At 34.0% G+C, this 10,516-nt stretch overlaps 1 protein-coding gene and 1 long non-coding RNA gene across 4 annotated transcripts; one reads left to right on the plus strand and one right to left on the minus strand.

The window, feature by feature from the left end:
* Positions 272–1,538, minus strand: LOC110263227. Its single transcript, XR_002348484.1, has 4 exons — positions 1,316–1,538; positions 1,177–1,210; positions 488–918; positions 272–393 (listed from the first exon to the last, which is right to left on the minus strand). It is a non-coding gene; the product is annotated as an uncharacterized LOC110263227 (long non-coding RNA).
* Positions 765–10,276, plus strand: LOC107646142 (ATPase 10, plasma membrane-type). 3 transcript variants are annotated; one of them, XM_016350336.2, is made up of 23 exons: positions 765–846; positions 2,403–2,555; positions 2,657–2,729; positions 2,837–2,956; positions 5,303–5,401; positions 5,490–5,627; positions 5,748–5,882; positions 5,968–6,147; positions 6,245–6,451; positions 6,527–6,646; positions 6,719–6,838; positions 6,917–7,039; positions 7,160–7,264; positions 7,338–7,482; positions 7,606–7,767; positions 7,955–8,193; positions 8,295–8,327; positions 8,415–8,496; positions 8,647–8,807; positions 8,883–9,056; positions 9,140–9,322; positions 9,416–9,579; positions 9,839–10,276. In XM_016350336.2, the coding sequence occupies exons 2-23, from the start codon at positions 2,434–2,436 to the stop codon at positions 9,933–9,935; spliced, it is 2,982 nt and encodes a 993-aa protein (XP_016205822.2). In that variant the 5' UTR covers positions 765–846; positions 2,403–2,433; the 3' UTR covers positions 9,936–10,276. The 3 variants fall into 3 exon arrangements, with proteins under 3 accessions (XP_016205822.2, XP_020959882.1, XP_020959883.1); XM_021104223.1 differs by lacking the exons at positions 765–846; positions 2,403–2,555; positions 2,657–2,729; ... (2 more) ...; positions 5,490–5,627; positions 5,748–5,882 and having other exon boundaries at positions 6,031–6,147; positions 6,285–6,451; XM_021104224.1 differs by lacking the exons at positions 765–846; positions 2,403–2,555; positions 2,657–2,729; ... (2 more) ...; positions 5,490–5,627; positions 5,748–5,882 and having other exon boundaries at positions 6,084–6,183; positions 6,285–6,451.

Consider the following 10,516-nt stretch of genomic DNA (forward strand, 5'->3'; position numbering starts at 1 on the left):
CATCCTAGTCTGTCTTTTCACAAAACTTTCAAGGTCAGGATGTTAGTATTTTTGTAAAAGATACATATACATACATGATTTATCCCAAACGGATAAGATTTACAACTACTAATTAGAGGACTGAAGTTGGTTATTAAAACAGCAGCTATACTTTCCTTTAACTGAAGCTTAGAAAATTATTTTAACTGGAACATTTTAGATGTGTCCTTCATATTTGTGAGAAATAATATTGTAAAATGACTCATGACTTTTAAATTTTTTGTTGTTGTGTTAAGCATTTCTTTAGTAAAAGTGTTTTGCTACCAAGTCAGCAGATACACTAACCTCACTTTCATTCCCCTTGACTGGATCTGCACTTAGCCACCGCCTCAGCCTTGCCCGTAGGGTTTTTTTCTGCACAATTTTCACAAGGAACCCTTATCAAAATCTAGGAACCGAATAATATATTGAACACTAATAACACGGTAGTTATCAACTATTTTGTTACCAATTGTTATTTTTAATATGAATGTATGCATCAAGCATGTATTGACTCTCATCATCCAGCACATATCACTCATCGCTTTTGTATTCTCCCACACACTCAAGTCTCACACAGCATCCACCATTCAAAACGCCTCAAGCTCCTGCTCCGCCGTCCGCGATTAACTATGTCTGGAGCTCCCCCGTCCGTGTTTCACCGTGCCTCAAGCTCCGTCGTCTCTCCATCTCATGAGTTCTGCCACCACCGAGTCTCTCCGTCTCTAGCGTCGCCGCCTTCGTCTGCCCAGTGTCGCGGCCGACCCGCCGTCCTCTTCTCCAAGCTCAGTGGTTTTGCTGTCGTCCTCTCTAGCCCTCCCCTTTGTGGTACCATTTTATGCTTCTATATTCTTTTTTTTTTTGTCCCTGTAAGCTTTGATAATAGTTCTTCAGCGAGTGCTGAAATATGAATAGAAGAAAAAGAAGAAACCAAAAAGTTAGTTTTCTGTAGAGAAGGAGTCCTTGCTATTTCCCCTTCTCTTTCCTTCTTCCTTGAACATTGCAATTGTTAGGACAATATAATAATTATTAGATTAATAACACCATCAGAATTAAAAATCTGGTTTAAGAAAATATTCTCTACTCTAATGGAAGGGGAAAAGGAAAATTGTGGTGCAATGTAAAAATAGTAACTATTTGGATTCAAGGAGTACTTACCACTGATGTAGGGGTTAGAAGCTGAATTAGTTCCCTGTTTTTTACAAAACTAAAGTCAGCATGTTAATTCTGTTATTGTAAAAAATACATATACATGATTTATTTCAATCAATAAAAAATCTAAAGTCTAAACACTAACCTTGACATCATGAAGAACTATCTCTATTGTTATGTTTGAACCTTATTTTTATTTAACCTTTGACAGGAACGGCTGAACAATTCCTTCTTTGGTGGAAAAAAGTTTTCCACCATTCTGCTGAAAAGAAGGCTCAAGTTGTTCTGTAATATATAAAAACATTTTGGTGGGAAAATAGCTCCACCATTTGAATTTAAGACATTTAAATTTTGAAATTTGCTTCTGATTACGGTGATTGAAAGGGAGCTATTTCCACTGCCTATAATGTTAATTTGTAAGCACTGATGTAGGGTAGATATGAGATTGCACTCAAACACATGAGATACAAAAGGATTTGAAAATCCTTGCATACCTATTTGCAATAATCAAATAGACTAATATACACATGATAGACCAATGAGCTGATGCCACAGTAAATGAGCACACATCTAGTTTTGTGACACTTGGATAGCCTCTCCTTTTGGACTATCCAAAAATTTTATTATAAAATAGATAAAATAGATAATAAATAATAAATATCTTATTAACCTTTGACTTACCAATAATAACATATGGACATTGAAGGAGTTTATTAAGAGCACTACTCTCAACAATTTTTCACTCCCTCATGTCAAATTGTCAATGGTCTTAAGATACTGGAGCTCCCAAACAATATTTACATTCGAACACAAACTACAATAATATCTTTCCTAGTTCAAGGTAGCATATATCTTGTATTATCAAGTTTTTTCTATTTTTGTGGTTCAAATGCATATATATAGTTTAAAAAGGAATTTTTCAATTAATTTTAAATAGAAGAAGAAATGCATATAACAATATAATACAAATAAAATAATTGGAAAAACGTGCTGTGTTGCTATGTATACGCCATACGTGGTAAACTCCACGTAATTGTCAAGAGAACATTTTGGTCATATTTTAATGAATATATAAAGATGAGCACATATATGTTAGTATGCTACTAATTAAAGACGGTTAGTTAGGTTGATGAAGGAATAGGCAAGTTATGAAGGGTAGTTGAAACCAACGGTCTTGTTATGTTCTTGGTGTTGCATATCCATGGTCAAATCTAATTAAACTTTGTTGGAAGGTGATGCACCCTATATCCCATATCCCACAATATGCATGCTGCATGGATTTTACCAACCAGTCAAACACCAATCCCATTTAGATATGCAAGTAATGGAACTATCCATCCTTCTTTGATTCATTTTTGTGTAACCCCCCTCTCTCGGAAAAGCAGGTAATACTCTAAGTTTGAACTATATGGATTATTATATGGTCTTAATTATTGAACTTACTGCACTTCACTAATCCTAAGAACTGAATCTGCTTAATCTGTAGTTGTAACATGGCTGAGGAACTGGATAAGCCTCTGCTCGATCCCGAGAATTTCAACCGAGATGGTATTGATTTGGTAAGTAATCTAACAAATGCAGGATAGTCAGTACAATAGTGCATTTTCAGTTTCATCCCCAATCTTTGCAAATTGTAGAATAAGTAGCACTCAATAATTTTGGTCAGGAGCGCATACCATTGGAAGAAGTATTTCAACAGTTGCGAACATCGCGAACTGGGCTTTCATCTGACGACGCTGAAGCCCGGCTGCAGATATTTGGCCCCAACAAACTTGAAGAGAGGAAAGTAAGCTAAGAACAATCTTCTCTGAACATTTTCTGATTTTCTCAAGTTCCTCATATACAATAATAGCATGTGAAGCTTGATAGAAGTAGAACTGCTTAGTGGCTAAAAAATTTGACATTAATCCAAACATAAAATTAGCTTGTTATGATTAAAAGAGGTTGTGTCTCCCTGGCTTAGATTCTTTCCAGAAGATTTCTTATGTCTCCAAAATCATAATTATCTTAGGGAGGCACTACTATATATGAGAATAATGTGAAAATTTTTTATGCAAATTACACAACAACAGAGAGACTTTAATTACTTTTCAAAATGAGTAAACTTAATTAATATCTAGGCAAAAAGAAATACTATTAATATTTTATTTCTTTTTCCTTTGAGTTTAATTTATTGTTCTGATCCTGTGGAATATTTTATAATTGTATATCTGTTGCAAGAATATTTTAGATTATTTTAAAGTTTAAAACACAGAAACATCAAACATAGTAAATGATAATATTTTAGTTATTATTTTTATACAAAGATGTTTTTATGTAAATAACAATGTTTTTTTATTGTATTGATTCTTTCATTCCTAAGCACAGAATAATATCGTCAAGTCACGTTACATATAACATGATAAAATTATAAAGATATTATATATTTTATTTTTTGAAGAAATTCATCATTTAATATATATATTTAGCAAATTTAAATACTATAGCGCAAGAATAAATGTAATTCAAACATAAACATATTTTAATAATTAAAAATAACATTCATCTTTTCATAAATCATGACATCGTATATTTTTAACATTATTATAACAACTAAATAATATTTAAAAATATAAACTGTGAAAAAAAAAGGATATATAAATGATAAAAACAATATATAATTGATAAACACAATTAGATCAAAAATAGAAAATGAAAACTTAAAAACATTGTAAGAACATCATACATTATAATATTTTAGGAGTTCATTATCCAACATATAATGAACAAATTATTTAACAAACTAGAATAAGAAATTGTGATCATTAACTAAATTTTTTAAATAATTATGTAAAATATTAGCAAAGATAAGGAGAAAGAGTGAGAGACATAACATTATGTGAGAAGAGTTAAAAAAAATATGTAAAATAAATGTTGATTTATATAGTAAACATCAACATGAGTGAGAATAAAAAAATAGAATAAATTTATTAATTAATGTATATTTATTAAAGAGAAATAACATTATTACTAAAGGCATATAGCAAACTACATAAAAATAAAGAGTAAAAAAATTCAAAGGTAAGACTAAATACTATATAAAAAGAATAAAAAGTGATGTGATATAGCGATAGAAAAATTTTAAAATGACAATTTTACTAAAATGTTCATGTTGTAACATTAGAAGGCAATTGATAGGTAGATAGATGAATAAATAAATAGATTTTCATAGAATGAAATTTATTCTTCAAATAAGATATAGAATATTAAAATTTAAAATATTGATATGAATTAATATTTTTCATATCATTTCTTTTTAGAATTAGACAATTTAGTGTGTGAAATTATGAGATTAATGCTAGGTTGATAATATAGATGCTATTCTCTATGGTAGTATAAATGTAATTTTAAGATAAATGTATTTTTCTATGTTACAATGGATAACGTGACAATTTTATATAAAATTTAAAATTTTATGTGTCATTTATTCACGGTAACACTACTTTGGGCTTTCCTTTATTAAATTGTAATAGATAGATTGGAGGTTGAATATGAGCATGCTGCTGTCATTTGTTCGTATTGATCAAAGTTCAAGATGTTCCTGTTTGTTTCTTCCACCACAAGAAATCTAGTATCATATTATTTATAGAAATTTGATTTCAGGACAAAGTATATCTTTTATTTTTAAAATTTTTTAAAAATTTAAAAAATACTCATAAGTTTTATTTTATTTTAATTTGTATAAAAAATTTTCGATTTATATCAAATGTACCCGTAGCAACTAATTTTTTAAGAAGTTTAAGATTAATTTATTAAGAATTTCATAAGAACAATTTTTAACACAAATAAATTAACTCTTAGTTGTCAAGTATTATTAATACATTAGTCCTAAACGTCTTAAAAATTTAGTTTTCAGAGATACATTTGATGTAAATCGAAAAATTTTGAACCATAATTGAAACAAAAAATCTTAATTTAAATTATTTATGTTCTATATAATCTATAAATTTTGTACTAATTTATTATAAAGCTGAAAGGGCCGATGGATTTGGTATCAAAGGTCACCATGCATAGCTAATTGACTAGCAAGAACTTATGCATATAATTGAAGAAATTATTGTAACTATAACCTCATCCTCAACTGTTATTGCAGGAGAATAAAATACTGAAATTTCTAAGTTTTATGTGGAATCCTCTGTCATGGGTTATGGAAGCTGCAGCATTGATGGCAATTATCCTTGCTAATGGGGGAGTAAGTAGAGAACATATTCGCCTTCACTCTTCAATCCACATGGTTCTTTAACCATTCATTGGGTACTTATTTGGAGAGATATTTTCAGGGGGAAGGTCCTGATTGGCAAGACTTTGTAGGAATTTTATGCCTTCTGGTAATAAACTCAACAATAAGTTTCATAGAAGAAAATAATGCTGGTAATGCTGCAGCAGCACTAATGGCTCGTTTAGCTCCTAAAACAAAGGTATTATTCTTTCTCTTTGACATCTGTTTCTGGAATTCATTAGCTATATTATATGCATATGTTACATAGAGTGATTCCTTGCCATTAATGAGTATAATTGCATTATATGCAATTTTGCAGGTTCTAAGAGATGGGCTATGGCAAGAGCAAGATGCAGCTATATTAGTACCTGGAGACATAATCAGCATAAAGCTAGGAGATATCATTCCAGCCGATGCTCGATTGCTTGAAGGGGACCCTCTAAAAATTGACCAGGCAAGTCATTCTCAAAGAAAGAAATCTAATACTACAATTATTTTTTGTTTAATGGTATCAAGAATCAAGATGCTTTCTTATGCAGTCGGCGCTTACCGGAGAATCTTTACCTGTCACAAAGAGAACGGGCAATGAGGTATTTTCGGGTTCAACATGTAAGCAGGGAGAGATTGAAGCTGTAGTGATAGCAACAGGAGTTCATTCCTTTTTCGGAAAGGCAGCACATTTGGTAGATAGCACAGAAGTTGTTGGGCACTTTCAGAAGGTAAATTTGGAAACTTGTTAACATATTTTGTATCAGGTAATTTTAACAAGCCCAATTATTTAAGTATGGATGAGTGTTTTTGGTATCTTTTGTGCAGGTCCTTACTTCAATTGGTAACTTCTGCATTTGCTCTATAGCTATAGGGATGCTACTTGAAATAATCATAATGTTCCCAGTGGAGCATCGTTCATACAGGGATGGAATTAACAACCTTCTTGTTCTCTTGATTGGAGGAATACCCATTGCCATGCCTACAGTACTGTCTGTGACACTTGCAATCGGCTCTCATCGTCTTTCTCAGCAGGTAAAACTCTCAACAATTTGTTATTGGAAGATATTTATGCTTGATACTGAATAAGCTCTTTGTTCTTCTTTCAAGGGAGCCATCACAAAGAGAATGACAGCCATTGAAGAAATGGCTGGGATGGATGTCCTATGCAGTGATAAAACTGGAACTCTTACACTAAACCGGCTAACCGTTGATCGAAACCTTGTAGAGGTAAGAGAAGGAGATGACATACAAGGTCATTATCTCTGTTGTTATTGTCCTTATTGAGATTTTGTTGAACAGGTCTTTAACAGAAACATGGACAGAGATATGGTTATTCTATTAGCAGCCAGAGCATCCAGACTGGAAAACCAAGATGCCATTGACAGTGCCATTGTTAACATGCTAGCTGATCCAAAGGAGGTAAAGACATCCGTGTTACTTTGATACAACAATGCCAATGCATATGTTTTCAAACCCCCTTCTATGATTTCTCTGCAGGCACGTGCAAACATTACTGAGCTTCATTTTCTACCTTTCAATCCAGTAGATAAACGCACAGCAATCACATATATTGATACAGATGGTAACTTTTACAGGGCCAGCAAAGGAGCACCCGAACAGGTGTTTCTGACACACATTTTTCGCACACGAGTTTTAGTCCTAGTATAAGATGCTTGTCATTTCCTTTAGTTTTGTATAAAAAATTCATAAAGCTTCTTTAACATGTTTCTTGAAAACCAGATTCTAAATATGTGCCAAGAGAAAGACGAGATTGCTAGAAAAGTGCATGCAATCATTGACAAATTTGCTGAGAGGGGACTGCGATCTCTTGCAGTGGCTTATCAGGTAGCGTGGCATGCCATTCCTCTATTTCCATGCTTGGTAATTGAATGGACTTACTCAAGGTAAAATCTTTCAGGAAATTCCTGAAAAATTCACGGATGGTCCTGGAGGTCCATGGACATTTTGTGGTTTGTTGCCTCTTTTTGATCCTCCAAGGCATGATAGTGCTGAGACCATCAGGAGAGCACTTAACCTGGGAGTCTGTGTTAAGATGATCACAGGTAAGTATGTAGTAATGATATTAAAATGATATAACATATGCCTCCAATTCGGTACTTTTCTCCCTTATTATGCAAGGAAATATTTATTTCTAGGCCAAAAGATTAATGTATGTAAATATGCAGGGGATCAGTTGGCAATTGCAAAGGAGACTGGCAGAAGACTTGGTATGGGGACAAACATGTATCCTTCTTCATCTTTATTGGGACGTGAAAAAGATGAAAATGAAGCACTCCCAGTCGACGAGCTCATCGAAAAGGCAGATGGCTTTGCTGGTGTATTTCCTGGTACATTATTCTGATTCTCGGTGCAAAAGTCTGAGAATTGTTCTAAGAAAAGTAAACCATACTTAGCATCCAAATAAGAAGTGATCCAAATGAATTTCTTTTGAATGATGTTATCTATTATTTCTGTAAATGATACCGTTTCGCTAGATCTGTTTAACTGATTATTTTATCAATGTGATACTTTCAGAACATAAATATGAAATAGTGAAAATTTTGCAAGAAAAGAAGCATGTAGTTGGAATGACAGGAGATGGAGTGAATGATGCCCCAGCACTGAAGAAAGCAGATATTGGAATAGCTGTGTCAGATGCTACAGATGCTGCAAGAGGTGCCGCTGATCTGGTCTTAACTGAGCCTGGCTTAAGTGTCATCATCAGCGCCGTCTTAACTAGCCGAGCTATATTTCAGAGAATGAAAAATTATACAGTTGAGTTGAAATTAAACTTGAAAGCATGATTCCCAGAAAGTAGTCTTACATGATACTTCACATTTACTTGAGGCAAAATTGACAGCTTTGTTACATGCAGATATATGCTGTTTCCATCACAATAAGGATAGTGGTAATTAAACAAAGTTCCAATTCTATTCCACACGCATTTCTACTTTCTAGACTTCCATATAACTTATCTACCTAAACTCTCTTGCAGCTTGGTTTTGTGCTCCTAGCTTTGATTTGGGAGTTTGATTTCCCACCTTTCATGGTCCTTATTATTGCAATACTGAATGATGGTAATACTTCTTCACACGTCGGTTTTCGCTTCCATTTTTTAAACTTGATTTTACAAAGGTCCATACGTACTTTGTAGTATACTTCAGATTGGATTGATCCAAACCACATCGCGAACACCCCCACTTTGTACTCATAATTTTATTGTTTAGGTACGATCATGACCATATCGAAAGACCGAGTGAAGCCATCCCCTACACCTGATAGTTGGAAGCTGCCAGAGATATTTGCCACAGGAATTGTCATTGGCACGTACCTTGCTTTGGTTACTGTCCTATTCTACTGGGCAGTAGTTGACACCACTTTCTTTGAGGTACAAAACTAATTTGTAATTAGACCTTATTCGTGGACAAACATTTTTTTAAAGCTGAATGTTGCATTACTGCAGACTCACTTCCATGTAGCATCCTTATCCAGCGACAGTGAGAAAGTTGCATCCGCTGTATATCTGCAAGTTAGCATCATCAGCCAAGCTTTAATTTTTGTGACTCGCAGCCGCGGCTGGTCATTCCTAGAGAGACCAGGAGTTCTACTAATGTGTGCCTTTGTAATAGCTCAATTGGTAAGGTTTACTCAAAATGTCAACTGCAAATAAGTATGACTCGAATTTCGAATGGGTTTGTTTTTAACGCTCCAACTGTTCAGGTAGCCACCTTGATTGCTGTCTATGCACACATCAGTTTTGCTTATATAAGAGGAATTGGATGGCGGTGGGCTGGTGTTATATGGTTATATAGTTTAGTGTTTTATGTGCCTTTGGACATCATTAAGTTCATAGTGCGCTATGCTTTGAGTGGAGAAGCCTGGAATCTGGTATTTGACAAGAAGGTTAGTGCAGATATTTTTTTCTTTTATTGACTTTGGTCCCAATAAGATATGATATGATCTTGCTTATTGAAATGTTCTTGTGTGTTTCAAAAGACTGCTTTTACATCAAAGAAAGACTATGGAAAGGAAGACAGGGCTGCAAAGTGGGTTCTTTCTCAGAGGAGTCTGCAAGGACTCATGGCTGTGGACCTCGGGGCCAACGAGAGGAGCTCTTCTTGGATAGCTGAACAAGCCAGGCGCCGCGCCGAAATAGCCAGGTACTTTAATATAATATAATTTTAGGTGGAATCTCACATGTAGGTGTCTTCACGTGAAGTTGATAGTTAAAAATCACTAGATGGTAATTTAGTCAAATTATTTAACAGTTCTCAATTATCAACTTCACATCTAGCCAACTGTACGTGAGTTTTCAACATAATTTTATGAGAAATGTTATATATGCTACCTTTCTGGACAAGTCCCACTCCCATATATAAGAATCCTTGACAAGTCCCATTTGATAATGAATGCATGCAGGCTGGGGGAATTGCACACTTTGAGAGGACATGTAGAGTCTGTTGTGAGACTCAAAAAGTTAGATTTGAAAATGATCCAATCAGCACACACAGTCTAATTAATATGCTAATTATGTTTTTCTTCTTCTTCATGTCATGGCAATGAAAGAGATTTCACACCAAACAGAACTTCAAATGAATTACACTGTCCGTAGTATAGTGGACTCTCACTGAAACGCTTCACGGGTGGGATTCCTCCTGACACCATAAATTTTGTATTCTAGTGTTTTGATAATAAGGTTACCATGAAAGTTTCATTCATCAATTATTGGCTTCGATCCAATTATTACCTAGGAGGACCGCTGAATCGTGACTCTGCATTTATAAATTGATGTCTCACAAACACATAATAATAATTTAATTCAGAACTTGAAATTAGCTTCCTATGCTTTGGTTCTATCACTTTCATCAGAGTTATATGTTCATTGTTGAACATGGAATGTTTCTTCATGGCTATTGTTGAGGCCAATGTATTGCACAAGTGGTGTCATTCCAAATAAGTATAACAATTCCCTCCTTCGGACACACTTTATAGTTTATAGTATTTTCCATCCAGTACCCTTGCAAAGTGCTTTTGTAACATTTCAAACGTGGGGTTTTCTGTCTACATCTATGGGGATCTTTAAACTCTGCGACTAAT

This window comes from Arachis ipaensis, chromosome B06 (genome assembly GCF_000816755.2).
Source record: "Arachis ipaensis cultivar K30076 chromosome B06, Araip1.1, whole genome shotgun sequence".
In the NCBI taxonomy this organism is placed as follows: Eukaryota; Viridiplantae; Streptophyta; class Magnoliopsida; order Fabales; family Fabaceae; genus Arachis; species Arachis ipaensis.